General features: G+C 35.4%; 1 protein-coding gene across 1 annotated transcript; it reads left to right on the plus strand.

Moving 5' to 3' along the window:
* The first annotated feature begins 1,590 nt into the window (after positions 1–1,590).
* On the plus strand, positions 1,591–19,185 carry LOC149413277 (uncharacterized). The gene is made up of 5 exons (XM_089645450.1): positions 1,591–1,674; positions 12,584–12,742; positions 16,379–16,558; positions 18,754–19,083; positions 19,159–19,185. Exons 2-5 carry the CDS (start codon positions 12,608–12,610, stop codon positions 19,183–19,185), a joined length of 672 nt encoding a protein of 223 aa, XP_089501576.1. The 5' UTR covers positions 1,591–1,674; positions 12,584–12,607.
* The last annotated feature ends 5,815 nt before the right edge of the window (positions 19,186–25,000 follow it).

The following is a 25,000-nucleotide window of genomic DNA, read 5'->3' on the forward strand; positions in this document are numbered from 1 at the left end:
AAAAGCCCATGAGGTGGTTGATTGGTTCCTAAATAAAATTAAAATTCATAAATTTTTTCGTTTCATTTAATTGTACACATCCCGATGACGAAGGTCGTTACTTGTATGAATGTCGCTCACTTTTAAAAGTAAGTAGGTATTACATGATTTTTGACGTCTCGCAAAGTGACAGGTGACAGTCCAAGGTCGATGTTTCACAAAAATTTGCGCCGAGTTGCCAGACGTAAAATAAGTCCCCGTTAAACGTTAGGGCAAATTGCGTTATTCCACGGGCAACATCTACAATAATCATATTGACGGCGCTGCTTATGGGTTTTTTCGTTAGTTGTTAAGGTTATGCTTCGGAATAATAAAAGGGATTCGTATTATTGACAAAGGAGAAATTTTGTTAAAATAATTCTAGTGATCTCCCGATTTCTAAGAAAATCTCCCGATTTCTCCCGATTTTTAGGCGTAAATTCTCCCGATTTTGAATTTTTGAGTTCGGGAACACTGCACCACATGTTTATGGTTCTTCGCCGACGTAAATATTTGTGAAAAGTGAAAGTAGTTTTTTTGCAAAGTTCGCATTTTGCAAAAAAATTAAAAACGACTTGTGGCTCGTTGAAAAAAGATGCTTTGCCGACCCTTAATCTTCCAGATATCGGAATATATCGGGATTTACCTGGTGCACAAGGGACCCGGGATGTTAACCAAAATGCAGGTGCGAATCTTCCTCTGTTTGTTCAATGTTTCTAATGTAACTTATCATTAACTTGAATCACCTCAGAATTGAATCTATTTTCTTTTTTAGACCGTATTCGTGTTCCACGTGTACCCCCAGTGTACTACTGCACAAATTGTGGTGCCCTCCAAGATCACAATTACAGTTTTAAAGGTATAAATCTCTATCGACCTTAATATTATTCATATGATTGTGAGTGTTGGTAGAGAGATAGAATGAAAGAATAGACGTTGATTTGAGTCGTTATTATGATAAAGATATTCATTCAATAGAATTATTATTTCTTCAAACCCAGCAACTGAATTACAGATATAATATTCTATGTTTTGTTTGAGTAATGTGATGTTTATTTATTTCAGAAGCTAATGTCTTCCCTGAACCCAGCAACTGGCCCATTGCTGCCAAAATGGACGTAGAAGCGTATACCTTCATACGCTTCTATATACAACTGTTTTATTTTTTTCTAAAGGAAATAATATTCTAATATTCTGTTTTGGTGTGTTAACATTTTATTGTCATTTAAAATGTGTTTTGTGTTTACACAAGCTTGTATGTCCCTTTTTTGTGTTATCTGTGTTTGAGTAATAAAATAATTCATGCAATTACGAGTTTTTCATTTTTAAATAATATTTTAGGCTAATAAATGGGGACCGTATTTATATTGTCTATGGTAGTACCGTTTTTTTTTTTTTACTTTCCTCTATCTTTGGTCGATGGTTTGTGACGTCGTGACAACATATTCCCTTCTCTTTCTTTTTCTCTTAGTTCCAAAAAAATCCGTCGGACGAAATATGTTCAGTACTAAAAGCACGAAGATGACGATCTAGGTGTAGGTTCATTATAGTTGATTTATGGGTTCATTTAAGACGTCAACAGTCAAGTCAAGTTCTGCTTGATCTGTGGTTAAGTAGGTTAAGTACTGAATAAACTTTTTGGATTATGATAAAGCCGTGAGTGGTTTATTTATGATAAAGCCTGAAGATATCGATCTTGAGAGTGGTTTATTTATGTTTATGATCTAGAATCTAGAGACTGGTTTATTTATGTGGGTTGTGGGTGGCAGTGTTTTTTTTAAAAATTTATTTATGTTTATGGCACAAATGCTCGTGTGGTGAGTGGTTTATTTATGCAAGCGTGAGTGGTTTGCAGTTAAAGCACGTGTTGCAGTTTGCAGTTGCACTTTCGAAGAACATGCGGAAAAGTTTCGGTATGTTGTCAAAAATCATCGAAATTCTTTGGTTTGTTCCGTTTGTGGGTCTTTCCTGTCATTTTTCGTAAAACGCATTCAACAGTTTATTTTAACAGTGAACTACCGTTACCATACCAACTATTAAAAGCACTTAAAAAAAACAAACATTTTATTCAACTTAATGACAATAAACAACAACTTTTTGCATTGTTGGATCGCTGACCACGCTTAACCTTTAACTATGGACGTCGGGTCTCAGAGGCCCAACCCCTTCTTCAATTTCTCGGAATAAACACCTTCCCCGCGCGTAGTGGTGAGTCCAAAAACGACAAACACGTTTGCACAACATGTTTGCAGTTAAAAAATGCCCAAACTGTTATTTATAATCCGCACAAACAGTTTGTCCGTTTTGTCGACTCTTCTAACTTATATCAAGAAAGCACGAGTATGAATGAAAAAGAACTATTCCAAACGAATAACATTATCTTACTCTCTCGCACTAACGTCGTAATAATATGTAAGAGTGAGATAGGTCTGTTGCAGGCGAAAAACAGCATCTGTTATTCCGGGAAAAAACACTATCTTAACGTTTCACACTTAAGGCCCATTACGGGTAAAGAGCGAGAAGGCAATCCATAACAGGTAATGGCAGTTTTCTGTAAGGCACCGTGTTTAGCTGTTTTTTCCGGGAAAAAACACTATCTTAACGTTTCACACTAGGCCCATTACGGGTAAAGAGCGAGAAGGCAATCCTTAACAGGTATTTATTATTTATTGGATGATTTATATAGCGCCGCTTTTGTGAGATATCACCTCAGGGGCGCTTTACAGTTAATGCAGATATTACAAAAAAATATAAATATTACAAATTGAAATTGAAATTAAGTTAAATAAAATTAAGTACAGAAACAGGTGACACGAAGATGGAGAATCTGCTGCAAGAATCCTATGTGGTGAGGAAACTGGACCAGCTGCTGTAGCAAGAAAGTGCACCGCGTCCACCAACAGTGCCAGCACGAGGTTCGTCATCCGTCCAGGTATGTGTCTGCTGCTAATAGAGCGCTGACACAATGTCCTCTCATGGATTCCAGACCTTGGCAGCACCGCTGTGACATTCGACGAAGGTAGAGGATGGAGACTCTGCAGCAAGAACCCTAAGTGGTGAGGAAACTGGACCAGCTGCTGCAGCGAAAGAGTGCACCGTGCCCACCAACAGTGCCAGCACGAGGTTCGTCATCCGTCCAGGTATGTGTCTGCTGCTAATAGAGCGCTGACACAATATCCTCACATAGATAACAAACCTTGGCCGCACAGCTGTGACGTTCGGCAAGTCCATCTCCTTGTACACTTGTTCCTGGTGATTATGTTAGTGGTGCATTGTCATAATAAATTACCCTGGGCACTTGTTAGGGCTTCCAAGAATTCCATTGAAAACATCTGGCGTACCTACAGTTACCGATTCTCGTCCCATGTTCAACTTCATCGAATTTAGAATATTTTTTAGCACAATTTTCGATTATTCATTTTTAACACACTGCACTCTAATCACATTACTATAAAGTTCTGATTACTAATTGGTAAGTTAATTTAAAATGTTGATTGACTGATTTTTAAAATAATTTCAAAGGGATGTTGCCTCGTTTCCCTTGAAAATACTAAAAAAAAACACAAAGCGGTTGGAAGTGGCATGACGCGTCCAGCTGCCACAAAGGGCGCTAACTAAGGTAAGGGCTGTTTTCTGTAAGGCACCCTGTTTAGCTGTTTTTTCCAGGAAAAAACACTATCTTAACGTTTCACACTTAACACCCATTACGGGCAAAGAGTGAGAAGGCAATCCTGTTATTTTTAAAACGGGCTGAAATTGAAATCACATAAATAAGGGGCTGTTTTCCATTCAGTTGTTTATTATTACAAAACGAGCACGAGAGTAACGAGAAAAACGAACAGACCTCACCAAACGGCTCGTATACTGAGTGTTGATAGTGTAAAGTTGTTTATTTTCTGAACGACGAATTCTTGGTTTTGTGAATATAACTTAATTTTAATGATACCTAGCTATCTCGCCCCTATAGATAGCAGGGTTTTATTACTTTTATTGTTATGGACTGTAACTTACAGTTACGCTACTTACCCATTACTAATTCACACAAATTACCTCAAAAACGGCTCGTTTTTTTTCAACAGTTTGGGCAAACAGTTGACGTTTTACAAATAACAGTTCGTTTTCGTTTTTTAAAAAGAACAAAAACGCCCACCACTACCCGCGCGTCTCAGTAGCTTCAGTTTTAGTTGTGTTATGACCAAGGAGGGAGAAGGTTGCGTCATCCGGCACTTATTACGTGAGTAATAATCATTTAAAATTTGATCAGGGCCTGGGAGACCCGTTGACTATAATTTCCATACAAATATACTCGGGCCTATGTGACCCGTCTACTATAATTTTCTTACATTTTAGTATTATAATCTTTTTTAATTTGTTCTAGATTTAAAAACAAAATGGTAGATTTTGCCCATCAAAGCTCTCTAGAAAGACAACCCATGCCTGTATTAACTGCAAGAAGCCAGTTTGTCTTCAGTGTTCCAATATGTTATGTATATAATAATATATCTATGTTCTGAGTGCCAGTAATTTTACATAAGTTTGATCCTTGTTAGAATTTTTATTTTATTTCTTTTAGAAGTTTTTTTTATGACTTTTTGTTACTGTTTCTTTTATTAGCTAGGAAAAATTATTGGTTTTGATTTTTGTAATACCTACTATAGTTAAAGAGCCTTAATATGATCTCAAGTCAATTAAGACTGAAAACTGACTAGGTTTGTTAAATTTGGAGATAATTATTAAAATATGATTAAAAGTTGATTTTTTTTATTACTCGATGTTTTATTTATAAATACTTTATACATATAAACTCCTTGCTAAAGTCAGATTGGTCCAGGTTTGAAAATCAGAAGAATTTTATGAAGGGGTCTATGTGACCCGACGTCCATGGGAGTGTGATTTTTTTTTCACGTCCATAGTTAAGGGTTAACACACTTTTATCGGGTTATTTTTTCGCCGGCAGACCGCTGAAAACGGGCGAAAATAAAGGTCCCGCGCGAATTTCTTTAATTTTTTTTAAATCGCTATATCTCCGAAAATAATGGAAATATTTCAATAAAATTTTCTACATACTAACTCAGCATACCCAAGCTATAAAATTTCTAGCCGAAAACCAAGTATTATTTCTAATGCAACTTAATAAATCTAAAACAAAGTCATTGTTGGGTCATTAGGGTTCAATTTTTTAAGTATAAACTAGGTTTAAATTTTATAAAATTACAAATTATTATATTTTCACCAAGCCCAAATCATTACGAAAACAAAAACAATTGCCACATCTCTAGTATCGTCAGAGTAACACATTATTACCCATTCAAATACCACGTGTGCAATTGCCCCTCGCACGGTACAGCGGACCAAAACCATCGGAACGTGCTAATAATATCGGTTATTTTTTAAAATGAAATTTAAAATAATCACTTAGCGTAGAATGCTTCTCGTATTGCTCACGTAATATTCTTTATTGTTTTTCACCATACAATAATAGGTTTAAGTTTCTAAGTTTCTAATCACCTAAAAATTGTTCATCTAATATTTCATTGTTATTCCTCCATATCACTTTCTTCAGAATCACTGAACTGTAATGGCATCACTGACATTCTTCTCCTACAAGGAATTTCTTCACTTCCACTAGGTATGTTTTATCGGGAAGGGTAGGACTACCCTTCCCGATTAAAGTGTGTCAGTACGATTTTTTTTAAATAAAACTTTTGATTTTAGGTTTGGTTATGTTAGGATAGGTTAGTTTAGGTTAGGTTAAGTTAAGTTAAGTTAAGTTAAGTTAAGTTGGGTTAGGTTAAGTTAAGTTGGGTTAGGTTAAGTTAAGTTGGGTTAGGTTAGGTTAGGTTAGGTTAGGTTAGGTTAGGTTAGGTTAGGTTAGGTTAGGTTAGGTTAGGTTAGGTTAGGTTAGGTTAGGTTAGGTTAGGTTAGGTTAGGTTAGGTTAGGTTAGGTTAGGTAAGGATAGGTTTTGTTTAGTATAGGATAGATTAGGTTAGGTTAGGGTGGTGATGTTGTTGTTACTACATTACGGCGTGAGTCATACCTAACGCACAACCAAACCAACAACAGGCCACACTGGGGACAGATGATAATTCGAGCTGATGACGTCATGACGGATTATAAAAGGCAGTACGATATTTCCGATAATATGGATCTAGAAATACACGAGTGACAGTTTCAGAACAAAGAAGAATTACAGGAAAAATGACAAACCAAGAATGACAACAAATATTTGCAGATAATAACAGAAGAAGGAAGGAATATCAAGATGAACAAGAAGGACACGGCTCTACAGTGACTTGGAAAGAAGGCAAAAATGTGCAATACAGAATCCCTAATAAACCAATGGAAATTCCGCCGCAAACTGAACTTTTGGAAAGAAATATATGCAGTCGGGAAAAAAATGTAAATGTAAATATAAGGGATTGTAGAGGTTCATTTTTTTAAAACAAACACAATTTTTTTCATCCTCATACATCAAGGCGTTACCGAGTTATGAACTTTTGAAATATTTTCTTCACTTTGCAATCCAACACCACAAAAAATAGACGAGATCAGTCTCTTATATACCTACAATAATATTAACTTTGAAAATTTAAAAACCTCAATTAAAAATAAATCTTGGCAAGAGCTTTTCCAAATAAAAAACTCAGATGATGCATGGAGATATTTTGTTGACTTTTTGAAAAATGTGTCAAAAAAAATTCCAAACTAAATTAAATCCTTGAAATCATGGATAAGTCATTCAATCATCAACTGCATTCGCAGAAGAAATGCACTACACAAAAAAGTGAAAGACAATCCTTACGACATAATCTCATTAAACATCTATAAAAGATACAGAAATACGTGCGGTGAAGTCATTAGAAAGGCAAAAGAAATCTACTATAGAGACAAAATCAAAGGAAGCAATAACGATCCCAAAAAAATATGGCAAATTCTAAGAGAAGCCACAAATACTCAAAATGCCAAAGACAAACAGGACATACGAAAACTCTACATTGATGGAAAAATTATTGACACCTCAAAAAATCCTAAGCTCGTTGCGAATTACATCAATAATTTCTTTATTAATATTGGTTCAAATCTTGCTTCTCGTCTGCCAAATTATGGAAATGTTCAACCTACTGAAGCAGGACTTCAATACTCCAACAGAAGACTCAATTTCCAAACGGTGTCAGAAGAAGAGATTCTAAAAATTATCAATTCCCTAAAAATCACTTCTTCAACCGGGGTTGATGGCATAACAGCCAAGATCTTGAAAACGCTGTCTACGGAAATTGCATTACCCCTAGAACATTTAATAAACCTTAGTATCATTCAGGGCCACTTCCCCTCAAATCTTAAACAAGGTATCGTTATTCCTATACATAAAACAGGAAACAAGACAGATATAAATAATTACCGACCAATAACCCTACTAACAAGCCTATCAAAAGTATTTGAAAAAGTCATCAACTCACAGCTGGTAAGATCGTCGTGAGCCATAAACTGATCTCAGAAAATCAATACGGGTTTCATGAAAACAAGAGCACCTCGGACGCTATTGCCGCTGTCACAGATTTCATTGTCAAACGCCTTGATAAAAGGAAAAAATGTATTTCAATCTTCTTAAATCTTTCCAAAGCCTTTGATACAATATCACACAGTAAATTAATAAATAAACTTGAACAAATCGGTATTACGGGAAACGAACTTAACTTTTTTAAAAGTTACCTTAATGAGCGCAAGCAACAAGTTAAAATAAATAACATACTTAGCAACACTTGTTCATCTAACTACGGTATACCACAAGGTAGTATATTAGGTCCGTCTTTGTTCCTGTTGTATATTAACGACTTATGCAACGTTAATATTCAGGGGAAAATCGTTAGTTTTGCCGATGACACCGTCTTACTGTTTGAAGCTGACACTTGGCTAGCTGTCTACAAAAAAGCTGAAACGGACATAAGCATGATAAAAAAATGGTTGGATATAAACACGCTCACACTGAACACCGAGAAAACTAAATATGTCACACCAAGTATTAATATTACTGGTCAACCTCCTGATGATGCCTCCATCAGAATACACTCATGTTGTCAGTGCCCTTACATTGAGCGCTCTACTCAGATGAAGTACCTCGGCCTCACCATTGATCCATATCTCAAGTGGAACCTTCATACCCAAATAATTGCAAACAAAATAAGAAAAACCATGCACTTTTTTAGAATCATACGAAACTTTCTCGGCTTTCAACACCTGAAAATGATTTATTTTGCAGTCTGCCAATCTATTATTGAGTATGGTATCATAGCATGGGGAGGCGGCACTTCATCTGCACTAGACCCAATCATAAAGGCTCAGAAAACAATTTTAAAAATAATTCTATGGCTACCTATAATTACAGACTCGAATCTAATTTTTAATATTATGAATGTGTTTGATGTTCGGCAACTATATGCAAAAACTATCCTAACTCATCTATACTCAAATATACATAATTACTACGTAAAAAGTTCAAATACACGATGTACTCGAAGCAACAACAAAATCTTACTACAAATTCCGATAACACATACTACGTTTGGTCAACGAAACTTTAAATACTTTGCGACAAGACTCTACAACATTCTTCCAGACAGCATAAAACAATGTGATTCACAAAAAAATTTCAACGATAATGTAAAAATTTGGATTAAAAATAAGAATAGGGCCTTTACCGGTGCATTCACCCAAATTCGCAGTTATTGAAGTCACCACATTATTGAGCGAATACTTCTTAATACAAGTATAGGTATGTTCAATGGTATTAGGAACTAACACGAAAAATTCTGCCTCAACACAGTGAGGCGGTATTTGAGAAACCACAACTGTACTTTTATTTTCTATTTACCTTCACAATATTATGTTTGTATTAATAGTTCTTCATTTTGTTAATTTTATAACCTTAAATATAAAAGTTACAAATCAATGTACACCATAATATGTATGTATAGTTGTAATGTGTAAACTTTCCTAAATAAAGATATTATTATTATTATTATATTTCTAGATGACTTCTGTATGAAAGCTACCTTAAGGAAGGGTCCTAGAGAAATTCTAACGTTTTTTTGGGGTTTATAAACTCAAATTTTTTTTAAATTTTGTCCAACATTACCTTGGAACATTGACTGTTCATCCATAAACTCTTTCCATATAATATCCTCTGCATATATTTTTGAACATGTCGAAGTGAATCATAACGAAGAAAGCCAAAGTGTGCAGGAACCCGATTAAGGAATTTAAGGACAGCCTAGAACTAGACATGGAGAATCCTGCAAACAACAACATCCGACCATTGGAATACGGAGAATGAATTAAATGTATCTTCGGAAACGGAATTACTAGAGAATTTTAAACCTGAGGTTCCACAATTGGAAAAAATAAAGAAGACCCTTCTTCAACATCTACTAAATGAAACAAATCGGAGAATATTTCCCAACTACTCAATAAATAATAAAAGAGTTGAAAACTCGCGATGTTCCATTGGGGAACGAAAAGGCCCCACTGGCACTTTGTTTTCATATCTACAGGGTTTTCCAATAAGAGGTGTTATTGTGATATCCAATCGTAAAAGATCAATGGTTTCGTTGCTTGTGTAGCAGAAGTCGGGGACGCCCGAGGAAAACATGGCACGATCAAGTGAATCAAATACTCGAGTCGGGTCATGTCAAGAGTCAGAATAATAGAAGAGTATGAATGAGGCAAGGAGTGTGTGCCAAGACTGAGTTGTTTGGCCGTCCGTCCTCTCTGCTTACCGCTGCGGTGAAATGGGCCTGATGATTAGTTAGTTACTTAACAAAGTTACTAAACTTTGCTCTGTAACTACTTTTGTAGTATCTCACAGTACTTATTTTGTACTCTTGTATACTTATTGACCTCCTTTGTACAACTCTCTATGAGAATGAAGCTGCATACTTGTATTGTATTTACTTATATCTCTCTACTCAGCGAACTATTTTATGTTCTATGCACTTATTATTATACAGGGTGCGGCAGAGTGGACGGACATTTTTGAGATAGGTAGTACTCTCCCCCTCCGTCTACGAGAGAGGTGGGGGGGGGGTACCGCTTGACTCGTTAGTTCCTAGCATTGTTTTACCAGTTGTCATCATGGAGCCGTGGACGGTGGAGCACCTCCTTTTTCGCCTATGATTGTTTCGTCCAAAATAATGAGTCAGTCACTGTCGTACTGCGTGAGTTTCGTCACCACTTCAACATTCATCGGAATAGAGCTGTTCCCTCTCGAAACACCATCCTACGTTGAGTTGAATCACTTCGCAGGCGCGGTGAACTGATCAACAGAAGACCAAGAGGACGCGATTCGCGTGGAAGTCGCCCAAGTTGAGAGAGCGATGTTGGAGAGAGTCTACGCGAACTTCCAAGAACGCCTCCAGCACTGCATCAACGATTTCGGCCACAACATGCCTGATGTGATTTTCCACACTTGACTGTCTCAAATGCTATTTCCTCGCGAACCTGATTCCATCAATAAATTTGTTTTTGAGTAAAAATTAACTATTTTATGATTTTTTTAAAACCGTCCGTCCTCTCTGCCGCACCCTGTACTTGTAAAAGCCTTCAAGGCGTGAATGAATAAATGAATACTAATAACTAACTGCTACACTTTTAGCACAGATTATGGAAATTTCACTGTGATTTAACAATTACTACAAGAAACAACTATTTACATGTACAAAAAGTAGAGCTTGTTTTAATTAAGTAATTTATGCATATTTAGATTTAAATGAAGTGTCACTTCACACAAAAAGTTAAAAATGGCAGCAAAGGGGTTGTTTTATAAGGTAAATTTTGAATGGAATTATAATGCATCTTTTACCATCTATCCCGACGTAAATCGTTGTTTCTTGTAGTAATTAAGTTGAAACGAATTGTATTTTCCATGATCTGTGCCTAATAAAAGTGCTGCGGTTAGGTAAATATTTACTATCGTATGTAAAAGTTTACAGGGAAAGGTTCCATTTCAATCTAAATATGCATAAATGACTTAATTAACTCAAACTAAGAACCTAATTACTTATTTTGTGCATGTTGTGCCATCTCTCCCCGATGAAAATAGTAATTAAGTTGAAACGAAGTGTAATTTCCACAACCTATGCCGATTAAAAGCGGCAGATCAGTAAATAATTACGAAAATTTTAACACATTTTTTACAGCGTGCACATATGTGTGGGTTTCAGAAACTTTATTTTGCGGCGGTGTCTTGCGTTTATCATCCTCTGAAGGATCTTCAGAAGACATCCCTGATGTAACCTTGGATTGGTCAGAATGCAATCCATTAGGAATTTGCCTGATTTTGAAGGTGTACGGGGTCTAAAATAGCTAAGGAAACTAATATATATATGATGAGAGAAATCATCTCAACCATCCGAGATCAGCTCACTCATTTAAATGGAAAGATATAACTATTTGGCTTAGTTCTTATAGTGGCGATAGTTGGGAAAAATACCATTGGTGATATTGGTCCACGAATCATATCAGATAGAGTCAAGTCAATGATGGATACGAGCTCCACAGTTTGAAGTTTTTATTTTATTTATAGAGCGGAAACGTTTATTTATAGTTCCCGTGAGCACTTAGGCCATAGGCCCATTGTGTTATCTCCCATTTTACCTCAATCCTTTAACAATAACCCAGTCCCTTTAATAAAGTTCACCAGGGTTGTCATTGGAAATGTGGCTATGTCTTCTGGTTCCACAATGTGACTTCGTCTCTCCTCTCCACTCCTCCTTGGTTCCCTAAAGGCCCCACGATGGAAGAGGGTTTTGTCTCTCCTCTCCACTCCTCCTTGGTTCCCTATAGGCCCCGCGATGGAGGAGTCTACTCCTCCTTGGTTCCCTGAAGGCCCCATGGCAGAAGAGTCCACTCCCCCTCGGTTCCTTGAAGGCCCCACGAGGAAAAAGGGAGCTTTCAAATGGTCCAATATTCGTCTACAGGTATCTAGGGAAATAGAAGGTCTACTCCAGCAGAGCCCCGAGTGCTAGAGTAAGGTTTAAATACTCCGAGATGCGACCCTGTTTCTCGGAGGCACCGTTCGTGACACTTTCAGCAGACTGAGCACGGTAGCTCACACCTTAGCATGGGATGGCTATTGCATGTCGTGTTTCCACTCCCTGAGCGATGTGTTCGCCACACTCCCTACGCTATAACGTATATGTATATGTTTGAAGTTTACTGACATACTGCGATCTGATCTCACCCGCAGCAAATTACATTTTTTAACACACATCGCCGTAACTAACTGTTAATTATTCTGACCTCGACAAGACCCGACTCCTTCATACACGTCCTAAATTTCTACCATTCAGTTTCACGCTAATATTCTCCTTCTTCGTTCTTTCGCTCTACATGTCCAAACGGTCTTAAGTGGCATTTTCTTAATCCTATTGATTATTTTAAAAGCTATTTGTAACCTCATTCAGCATCCATGGCCATGGCCACCACACCAGTATAATTAAGAAGTTGGTCGCAGTGAAAGTGAAAGTTCCCTCGAATCATATCATATTTATTAGCTATTATTTATTGCAGGTCAGTGGGCTTGATGGTGATACAATGGCCAAACTCAATGCTAACTTGTTGGACCTCGTGATAGACAAGTGTCGAATATGTCTGGAACACCATGGTTCTATCAGCATCTTCAACACTCCTCGACTAGCCGAAGACATCAGCTTGTGTACACACATCAATGTAAGTTCTTTATTTTTTTATTTATTTCTTTTTATTTAGGAAGCAAACAGTCGTACAGTAAAAAATTATAACAATAAACATTCATATGTTCTAGACCAATTAAGTTCCATTGAGTTAAATGTTGATTTAGTATTTTTTACCTACACTACATATTAAATGGCAAAAAAATAAACATAATAAAGAAATACATAAAATTAAAAACAAAAAGAAAAAATACAACTTTTCGCATAGCTATACTATTCACTACGGGTGATAATAATGTAATTTTCACAACAAAAAAATAGAATAAAATAAAAGTATTTTAATTTATTAATTTATTAAGCTGAATTTTATATGATATCAAGTTATGGTTGAAAATTTCTACATCTCGTAAGGCATTGTGAGTTTCACAGATACGTATTATTACAGAGTTTTGCGCGTTTTTGGATTTACAATGTGGTATTCTAAATAAATCGTTCGATCTGGTGTTTTGCTTGGGGCAACGAAATGCAATCCTTTCTAACAGATATGATGAATCAACAAGGCAGTTCACGATTTTGTGTAAGAATAATGCATCAGAGATTTTTCTGCGTTTATATAAAGTGACAGGGACAAATCGATGGTCACTAAAACGATACGATAGGTGTTTCATAAATTTGTTCTGAATATTTTCAATGCGATCAATATATGTTTGATATTGAGGATTCCAAATTACTGAGGCGAATTCTAGTTGTGACCGTACTATGACATATATAACAGAATTAGGGTGTTTGCTACCGTAAAAGGCTTTGTAATGCGAATAATGAAACCCAATTGCTTATAAGCTTTTTTTAGAATATTTTCAATATGATCCCTAAATAACATTTTAGAATCTAGTATTACTCCAAGATCTCTTATTGTTTCTACTCATAGACATATGAATATTAGTAGACCTGCCCTAAGTGATTAAAAGCGTATTATCCCCACTCCCCATACCGGTTCCATTGGAGCCGGCTGTGCTCGCGTATGGCCTCAAGTGAAATTTGAAAACGTGACGTCATCATTCTTGTGCGAACTATGGTCGAGGCATCATCGGTTCATTTTACGAAATAACACGGCAAAATGTTGACTTGTACTATGAAAACTTGTAAAAATAGATTTGAAAAAGAGAATAAACCCAATTGTCGTATTACATTCCATATATAAGCATTATTTTACTTTATTTTAAGCATATTCACATCGTATAATATAGATCAGTTTTAGAAACATATACTATCACATCGAGAAACGTCTGGACGCGAAACACAAAGCTGGTTGGTTGCTGGGAAGTAAATTATGAGACATTTGTAAAAGTGTCTTAACTAAATACTTAAACGAAATATTCGACTCTGAAAATAAAACCGAATTTTTTTGCCGAATTTGGACTTAGCAAATTTGTTCATAACGTGGCGAGTAATTTGCGCTCCCATGTAAAAATGTCTATTCATTCAAAAGCAGATTTTACTTTTAAGAAGTAAGGTGATATTATAATGCGAGATGCCTATTTACTGTCAGATTGATTTATTGACGAATCACAGTCAGCTTCACTCCCTTCGTTCTTCAACAGTTGATTTTACCCCTCGCCATTATCTTCTCGTCTATTAATTCCTATGTCTGTGTTTCTACTCAATCAATTCTAAAATATTATGTATTTATTTATTTAAGAGAGATACATTCCCTTTTTAAAAACAATATTTAAATACGCCTTGAGGTGCTGATAAACTAGCATGATACATTTCCTATTGCCCAACAAATGTCTTGCTCGGCAATAATCTTGCAGAGCGAGGTGTTGGCCGACAGTATTGCACAAACTTGAAAAAGGAGACGGACATAATAGTATGTAACAGCGAAAACGAAATAGTTGCCCAGCAATATTGCCGTAATATTGGTAGCCGAACAAATTCACCGTCAAAACAGGGCAATAATAGTCTGTAGTCAGCATACGAATATCTAATAAATATCTGGCAATACGTAAATCATAATGGAAATACCTTGCCGGCAAGAAATTGTCGTAGAAAGTTACTTGTTTACAAGAGGCTCTACTTGAGTCTCTTGTTCGCCGGCATATCCTTATAGATACAATTATAAAATGATTTCTCTGAATAGAATCTGATCCCCATAAAAATTATACTAAAAAAATCTTCAGACTTTCCCACTGAATGTGTATTCGAAGAATTCAAAGTTCCTACATTTAGGACTTTTTGTTTCAGAGAACAATTCATCAAATTTCAAAGTTGATTTACAAGTTCTGTGGAGGTTCTATTTAAGTTCTATTATCATATCACTATTGGCCAGTTGCTTCACAAAACTGAAATAATAACAGAACTTGAATAGAACCTTCACAGAACTTGAAATACAACTTTGAAATTTGATGAATTGTAATTGGAATTGAAATTTTGTGAAAAAAACCCGTCCTTAAAAACTTATTTGTGAAAAATTCAACTATTTAAATTATAAAAGAAAAATATATTTACTCATTCATAACTGAAAAACATAACAGACTCAAATATACATTTGAATGCCCTAAACTAAATACTTCTTTTGCCCAGTACCATTATACTCACCAAGGAAAATACCAAATTAAATCAGAAGCATTATGCAATGATAAAATACAAATTTTGAACTATCTTAGAGAAATCATTAACAAAAAACTGTTTCCCTATTCCCTCCCACCTAAAAATTGTTATGAGTTTTCAAAGTGAACTTGATATAATGTATGTAATAGTAATAGTGTACTGTGAAGTCATAAGCAGTCGTAATTGTAATTGCAGTGCTGCAGTATCGCCGTGCATGTCCCGTAACGTAATACACTTTTGGGGCGGCCGCAAAAATCAACATTTTGACGGCTTATATCTTAGTTAATATTCTGTATTTTCCAAAAATTCTAAAAGTTCTGTCCTCAGTATTGCCTATTTAATATGATACATACATTTGCAAGAAACATGAAATTTCATTATAGGAGACGACCTCATTGAGTCCACGGTGTTTGGGTGGGAACCTGGTGCATTTGTACCTTGGTTCTTACTTATGGTAATTTTATTAACTTACGGTAATTTTATTAACTTATGGTAATTTTATTAACTTATGGTAATTTTATTAACTTATGGTAATTTTATTAACTTATGGTAATTTTTTTAACTTATGGTAATTTTATTAACTTATGGTTATTTTATTAACCTATGGTAATTTTATTAACTTATGGTAATTTTATTTATGGTAATTTTATTAACTTATGGTAATTTTATTAACTTATGGTAATTTTATTAACTTATAGTAATTTTATTAACTTATGGTAATTTCATTAACTTATGGTAATTTTATTAACTTATGGTAATTTTATTAACTTATGGTAATTTTATTAACTTATGGTAATTTTATTAACTTACTGTAATTTTATTAACTTATGGTAATAAAATTATGGTATGTTAAGTAAGAATTTTTACTGGGTTTTAATGGTTACTAATGCTACCACACACTACAATATCGATAATTCAAAATAGCTTTGACGGCCGTTTTGACGACAGTGTCAAATGTAGCGGAGGTTTAAGCAACTCATCATCACGGTATCTCGTCCACAAATCCTCTCCACTACAGTTCATAGTCCTTCCCTTTTTTTCATTGAATGTATTTTGTTTATAGGTGAAAGCAGATGATGGTTTTCCTAAAAATATTTGCATTTCGTGCAAAAGAAGCGTCAGTGCGGCCAAGGCCCTGCGGAAAATGGCCCTTGGCACCTTCGCTAAACTTCGTTTCATCACCGGGGAGACTAGCAAGATCGAGCCCATTATTCCAGCCGTTACAATCCTCGAACCCAACAATGTATGTATGAAGTTAAAAAAACTAATTCCTTGACCGAGCGATTAACCTGACCTACGCGGCTGTCGCCACATGTAATCCATCGGCCACTATCTCCCCGTAAGCCATAAAATAAAGATGAGCTCTAGAAATGCCTTCCGTGTAGATCTGAATGGATACCAATGTCGCCACTGACTTTGCCTTTTCGTTCCAACACACACTCTTAGCACACACTCTGTCTCACTTTTATTTCATAAAAAATAATGTAGTATAATATATTTTTGGGACGATCCAGAGCAGTGGATATTCTATTCTAGTCTGGTCTAGTGGCTATACCCGTGTTTAGTGACTAGATCTGAATAGCCAGGTACTTCCCAACCTTCACCTTCTCTTCCCACACCCTTTGAAGTGACTCATTTTTCCGTTATAAAATAATGTATAACTGCATTGTAAGATCAAAACTAGAATACACTTATGCAGTTTGAGCCCCCTATACAATCAAATATACATAGAATTATTGGAAGACATTCTAAAAAGCTTTTAAGGTATCTTTATACTAGAATGCATGGTGAGTACCTGTGATTCATGCATCACATGGATTTGCTATAATACCAAAGTCTACAATTTAGGAGGAATGGGGCCCTTCAGTAACAACATTTAAAATAACAAACTACAGGGTTTTCCAATAAGAGGTGTTATTTTGATATTCAATCGTAAAAAATCAATGATTTCGTTGCTTGTGTGGCACGTAGTGCCGTCTTGTAGAAAGTAAACGTTGTCCAGATCAATACCATCCAATTCCGGCCATAAAAAATCATTAATCATCTCTCGATAGCGCAATCCATTCACCGTAACTGTTGCTCCAGCCTCATTTTCGAAAAAGTAAGGTCCAATGACTCCGCCGGACCATAAACCGCACCAAACAGTCACACGTTGAGGATAGAGAGGCTTTTCAACAATAAATCTTGGGTTTTCCGAGCCCCAATTTTGCTTGTTGATGAAGCCACCCAGATGGAAATGGGCCTCATCACTCAAGATGATTTGCATTTGATTCACTCAAGTGAATTTTAATAATTTCAATGCGTTGTTGAAGCGTGTATCGTTCCATTTTTATTAATGGCGTAGTTTCTACTTGTCAAATGTCAAAAAATGACAGCTTCAAAAGTAACATCTACCGAAATAGCGGGCTATTCAAAATAACACCTCTTATTGGAAAACCCTGTATTTCATTAACAACCCACACCTACTGGAATGCTATAAATTGTTCATTCTGAACGACTACCGCCATGGAGGGCACCATGACCTGCTATGTAATCCACATGGCAGAGTGGACACTGTACATGCTGGCTCAGCATAGCATTACAAGGCTGCTAAATGGTATCTCTCGGTCTCTTGACATTTGCAACATTGGCCTTGAAGGTTGAGTCGGGCCATGTCAAGAGTCAGAATAATAGAAGAGTATGTATGAATGTGAATGAGGCAAGGAGTGTGTGTGTGTGTGTGTGTGTGTGTGTGTGTGTGTGTGTGTGTGTGTGTGTGTGTGTGTGTGTGTGTGTGTGTGTGTGTGTGTGTGTGTGTGTGTGTCTCTCTCTACCTGCCCCTGCGGTGAAACGGCGTGATGATTAGTTAGTTAGCCTTGAAGGTTTCAAAAGTTACTGTCCATATTAGATGTCGAAAAACTCTCCATAAATCCTGGGCAACGCCGCACAGTGGGCTGAAAATCGCCTTTCATAGACATAGAGACTTGAATTTTTAAGGGTATTTATTTTGGCTAGAAATAGATTCTGCTGATCATTACTATGCTATAAAATTTCGTATGAAGCAATTGCGTGTACAAATGAAGGAGTTATCATTTTTTTAAGAAAAAATTGTATGGCACTGACATTAAAAATGAGGCTATATCTGGAATCATAAGGTTGGCCATTATATCCTTACACACAGATATACTACTATTTATTTGTATTTTTTTGACATACTTCGTATTGTGACGCAACTTGCGCTTTTTTTTTTAAATCCTCAAAGTTAAAAAAAACTTTTTATGTTGATGATTCATTTTAATGCTTAAATGCTTTACATAAGTGTCTATTAAAGGCGATTTTCAGCCCACTGTGCGCCGGGAACTTCAGCTAGTAGGATTATAAATCTATAATACACAATAAAAATATATATATATATAAATATAAAAATACTATTTAAATTTAAATGCTTTTTTTTTTTAGAACAATGAAGGACCTTTGATAGAAATGAACAGAAAAGAGAGCAAATCGAAGAGTCACCACAAGAATCGGCGGACAAAAAGTCTTCTCGACATACCGAGAAAAAATAAATCAGTCTCTCCAGATGTTGTAAAGAAAAATATCCTGTACTCTTCAAACGAAAAGAAAATCCCTAAAATAATCTTAATCGCTAATAACTTTAGTGACTCTGCCTACAAGATTAAAAGAAATGATTTATTATCAAGTCAATCGAATGAAGATGTTGCTGATCCAAAGAAAATTGATACAAATGTTGACAGCACAACAAAATTACCGCAATCTCCTTGTAAGAAGGTAAATTTTCTTAATTTATAATATGTCATTGGAATGTTTGTTTTATGCTGACGAAGCGGTGCTTATTTCTAACAGATAACTAGATCTTCAGGTTTAGGATGAACCAAGTATGTGTGAGTTAACCTACATGCCACTATGCGCACATATCGCATCCCCGCAAGAAAAGTGTCACTATTAACCACTCAGAACATTAGAACGTGAAAAGACGTAAATATGATAATAGCGGTCAAGACATTAGAACGTCTTTTCACGTAAACGCGCAAGATTTTACAAAAATCGATTTATTTCCATCACTAGTATACGGATTGCCATGATTTAAAAAACAGAGTATTGATAATGAATAACGCTACGCGTCTGTATTCAAGAATATCTATGGAACGTAGAGGTGCATTATCTAAGCCGATTGAATCTGTCATCTTGTTCGTTCATAATTTATTGCGTTTCTAAATAATTTATTAAAAATATTTTAGTTTGGACGGTTAATATTTTGAGGTGACTAATAGTTTTTAATTATATTTCTTCAATTTATAAAGTGTTATTTCTTTATGATACTCAGAAAAAAGTACATTTTTCAAGGCTTTGAAATAATGGTAAGCCATTTTTACATATTTTTGACGTTTTCATAAAATGTATATTTAGAAACGCAAATATTTACGTATAACAACACAATGCGATAGTGGATTTCATAATATTTCCAAAATATTTTTTAGAATGAGGCTACGTTTCCCAAAACGTGAGTTATGAAGCTTTTAGCAAAACTCGTAAATAACACAAAAATTATCACGTTTTGACAGTTCTCAAAGGAACACACAGTAAATAAAAGTCTTTGTCTGAGAGGTTAAAAAAGTTGTGACTTTTTATTTAAATTTGTAGGTACATTCCAAATTTCTTAATCTTTGTTTTATTTTATAACTTTTTTAATTAGAGTCGTATTGAAGTTGAGTAAAAAACGGTGTTAGTAATAATGATAATATATGCTTAGTAATTTATTATCAAATAATTACCTTATATTAAACAGAAAAACTCAAACGATGGGGTATTTATAAAATAAAAGCCCCGAGCGATGGAGATTTCTCATTATCAATTCAAATCATACTTTTGAATATTAATAAAGAAACATAAAAATTACTTTCTGTGGTTTAAAGCCAATGAATGCACCTGTATTTCATCATTTATCCCTTGTTTGTAGGTTTTAGGCTGCCTTTACATACATAAGTTTTTCCCGTAAGTCACTTACATAAGTGACTAATAGCAAAATCGTCTCTTACTGTTATTTATAGCAAGTTACAAAAGTTGTAAAAGTCGTAAGTTTTTGACAGGTCTAATCATGTCCCAGCGAACTTACAACCTTCTCACAGCTTTCAGTTTGATAAGTTGAGACGCTTACCGTAAGAAATGGTATCTAAACGTGCCGCTGCGAAATGTCAAAAATTAGAAAAATAATTTTTTGTTCCTATAAAAACTAGACTATTGTTGACAAAATCACGTAAATTTGACAGCAGCAAATCGTTGTTTACAGGAAGCCATTATACCGCAAATAAAATTACAGATGTAGCGGTCGCTGTGAGCGCTTACGTAAGTTAATCCTCTGAACAACTTCCGTGAGCATTAATTACCATAATTTGGATACATATGTAATCGCTCCTGTGAGTAACTTATCAAAAAATTACGTAATTAAGTCATAAATTTTACATAGGAGTGTAAAGCCAGCCTTATAATAGAGCTGTTTGTGGAAATTTAAAAATAAATTCGAAAAAATCGTCAACCTAAATTTAGGTAGCCATCACTCAAATGTTTTTTAAAATGTTTCTTTACGCCATATTCTTCAAAAACTACTTGTATATTTTTTTAAAATTCTTCACTTTTATAACTCTTAGTATAAATTCTAACTCGATAACTTATGTAAAACTTATTTATAATCTATGTAAAAGCCCCTATGGGCGTATAACAACAACAATAAACAATAAACAATAAACTCAAGGCCTATAGTGAAGGGATCTAAATACAGGGTTTTCCAATAAGAGGTGTTATTTTGATATTCAATCGTAAAAGATCAATGGTTTCGTAGCTTGTGTGGCACGTAGCGCTGTCCTGTTGAAAGTAAACGTTGTCCAGATCAATACCATCCAATTCCGGCCATAAAAAATCATTGATCATCTCTCGATAGCGCAATCCATTCACCGTAACTGTTGCTCCAGCCTCATTTTCGAAAAAGTAAGGTCCAATGACTCTGCCGGACTATAAACTGCACCAACTGCCGGACTATAAAACAGTTACACATTGAGGATAGAGAGGCTTTCCAACAATAACTCTTGGGTTTTCCGAGCCCCAGATGCGACAATTTTGCTTGTTGACGAAGCCACCGAGGTGGAAATGGGCCTCATCACTCAAGATGATTTGCATTTGATTCACTTATGTGAATTTTAACCTTTTGAACGCGTTAATTTGCTCCGTTTTATCTATACCCGTACGCGGTACATATTTTCAAATACCTATGCACGCAATTAAATGTCAAATTATAGCATTCTGGCATGATTTATTGGACTATATAGACAGAACAGATTATTCTCCACAATATGATAACAAATCCTCGTGTGTCAACACTCTTGGATGTTTATAAAAACAAAATCATAAAATTTCATACAAAGACGTACCGTTTCTTTTGAATGTGGTCCCGCCATTCACTCGGCGTGTGTGTACTTAGGTGATAGACACAAGTGGAACACCATGAGCACTTATCATTTTTTGTTATGAAAACTTTTTCTAAAACTGGACACTTAAATTTTATGTCACTTAATATAATAACAAAATTGAACTAACGCCATCCGTTGACAAAATTGTAAACTATGGCACTCGAAGGCGCAAAGAGGCTCACTTGATTATCGATGTTTTTAAATGAAATACAATTTTATTTTCGAGAAATTCTTGTAGATGTCAGCATCGTGATAGTTCTACGAATGTTCAAGCGAGCGGGAAATAAATTTATGTCAAAAGACCGCTGGAATATCGGCATTCAAAGTTTCCGTATCAACTGTTGATACAGCCGCGTGTGAGTATAGACTTTTTGCCGTAACAACAGTTGATACGGCCGCGTGCAAAGAGTTAATAATTTCAATGCGTTGTTGAAGCGTGTATCGTTCCATTTTTATTAATGGCGTAGTTTTTACTTGTCAAATGTCAAAAAATGACAGCTTCAAAAGTAACATCTACCGAAATAGCGGGCTATTCAAAATAACACCTCTTATTGAAAACCCTGTATATACCCTGGCTCAAAACGGGGTTGTGTACCATAAAATACATGTTTATTTTTCTTTCAGAAGGCAAACTCACCAGTCAATTCAGAAACCAAGGAAAAAGCAGATTTTCATTGTCAGGTATGCACATTTATTATACATTATAAATGATAAAAAGTTGTTATCAGCCTAACACGGTTTATTATGTAATTAGCTCAAACGATAGTCTGTTCCTTGTTTTACCGCCTGCAAAAATAATAATAATATTTGGATGATTTTTATAGTGCCGTTTTTGTGCAAAAAGATTCATTGAAATGTGTTGAAAACTTTGAATGCAATTTTAGCGATAATGCATCTTTTCCATCCAATGGTTAAATAATAATATTTGAAAATGCTTTTTAATTCTTATTGTATTGCAAACGCTCAGAATGAAACATCTAGAAACGTTTGCAGCATCCTCCATCTATTTTGATTAATTAATATGTATGTATTTTCATTGGCAGAAATGTGGCAGAAATTGCCCCTCGCGCACCTCGTTGTTCCTTCACCTTCGCTCGCACGACTCCTCCAAGATCCTGCACTGCTCCGTGTGCAAGAAGGCCTTCCTCAACAAGTCGGACCTCATTAAGCACACCCGCACGCACACCGGCGAGAAGCCCTTCGTGTGCCGCCGGTGTCATAAGGGCTTCACGCAGAACTCTACGCTCAAGGCCCACCGAAAACTAAACAAGTGCTCAAAAATTACCCGAAAAAAATACCTTAAAAAGAAAACTGAAAAGATCCACGATAAAGATACCTTAAACGATCACGCAAATACAACACCTGAAAAGACACCTTAAAAGATTACCCAAATAGGACACCTGAAAAGACACATTAAAAGATTACCCAAATAGGACACTTGAAAAGAAATTATAGTAGTTTAAACTGTTTTGAAAAGTGTGCAAAAATTTTAACCTGAAAAGGAAAAAAAAAGTTTTTGTAAATAAGTCGTCGACTACGAAACCCGCTCTGCAAATTTGTGCTGGTTCTGGTACGTTCACAAAAAGCAAATTATTAATATTTTTAGCTAAATATCATAAAACAATGTATAATTATGTTGATATTTAGCACAAAAGGTATATTCAAAGTGTTTCAAACAGTTTTTCGTGACATCTAAAGGTTTCTGAAAAATTCCCTAGCTTGTTTTGCACGTGTTTTTAGCGTGTTTTGACGACTCAAATATGAAATAATATATAACAAAATCAGAGTGAAATACAACACGAAATTGAGCTGATTGGCCGACAGTCAACAAACTTTGAGGAATGTCAACTTTCTGTGGCACGTCCAATTCTATTTTGTGGCGAGTGTTCAGAGTATTGGAGATTTTTTAGCGGTTTTTATGTCTAAGTATAACTGATGTCGGTTGTCTTGGTGTTGTTTTCTTGCCGCTGTGAGCGATATCTAGTGGTAGTATTATGAACTAAGTATATAGGCGGAATTCGCTTCTCTACTGGATTTTATTTAAAGATTGTTTCTTCGTCGACGATATGTAAGTACATATTGTTTGTATTCTAAATTTTCAAAGACTGTAGTTTAGTTTTAAAAAACGATAAATAATTGATCTATTTACCAGTTATTTGTTATATTATTATAGCACTTTAAACTGAAGGTAAAGTTTGTGTTTTTTTATAGATAATTTGTAGTTTATTATATATATATATATAAACAAATGTGTAAATGTTTGTTTGTTCAAAATCATAAATCTCTGAAAGTGTCTCACCGATTGCTTTGAAATTTTGCCACAATGTTGCATTAGAATATACATTTGTTTTTATATACCTAAAATGTTTTTTAAAAAAAAACAGCGCCATCTGTTGGACAAACAGGCTTTTTTTAAAAATCATCACCAGATGTTGGATGTAAAAGCAACACACGCTGTTGATTCTTTATCTGCACAGCAGACTGAGCCACAGCAACGCGTGGCGGGGTACAGCTATTTAATAATTCATCTCTTGTTTTCTTTAATTGTAAAAATATTTTTCTAACCCCTTGCACAGTTTTGTGTACTTTACGGCACAAACTGAGACGTACTCATAAAAGTCATTCTATCTCATTTTGTAACGGTGAGATTGTAATGATTAGAATATATAATCATTCTAATAAGCCACGTTGAGGACCATTGTAACAATTAAGAATTAACTATTGTAAAAATTAAACAGCTATAACCACGCTGGGTCGCCATTGTAACAATCTGAAAGGGAACCAACATCGGGTTGTTACGATTGCAATAATAAAAGTAAGTATTTCAACATTGCATTTATTAAATCACGTAAAGAGCAAGGCTAGAGATCTCTAATTAACAAAATAAAATGTTACATCCGAGGGGGTGAGCGTCAGAACGAAGTACTAGGCGCTCGGACTTTATTTAAAATTGGTAGCAAATGAATTTCGTGTGAAAACATAATATTCTAACCTGTTTTAATTAGAAGAGGGCGCCAAACAACACATCACGCATTGTCAAATTTAGATTTGGAGCAAAAACGATGACCAGTGATAACGTTTAACAAAACTGCTGCGTCATTCCTTGCCCGGTAAAGTGTCGTCTGGAGCGCTCGCTCGTGTTCCTCCTGAATCGCGTGGTCCCCAGAAGGCTGCCCGAATGGTACTAAATTTGTCCCGTCGTGTCGTCAGTCTCGAGCTCCCTT

This window comes from Hesperophylax consimilis, chromosome 22 (genome assembly GCF_061612785.1).
Source record: "Hesperophylax consimilis isolate HC1 chromosome 22, BYU_Hcon_1.0, whole genome shotgun sequence".
NCBI lineage: Eukaryota > Metazoa > Arthropoda > Insecta > Trichoptera > Limnephilidae > Hesperophylax > Hesperophylax consimilis.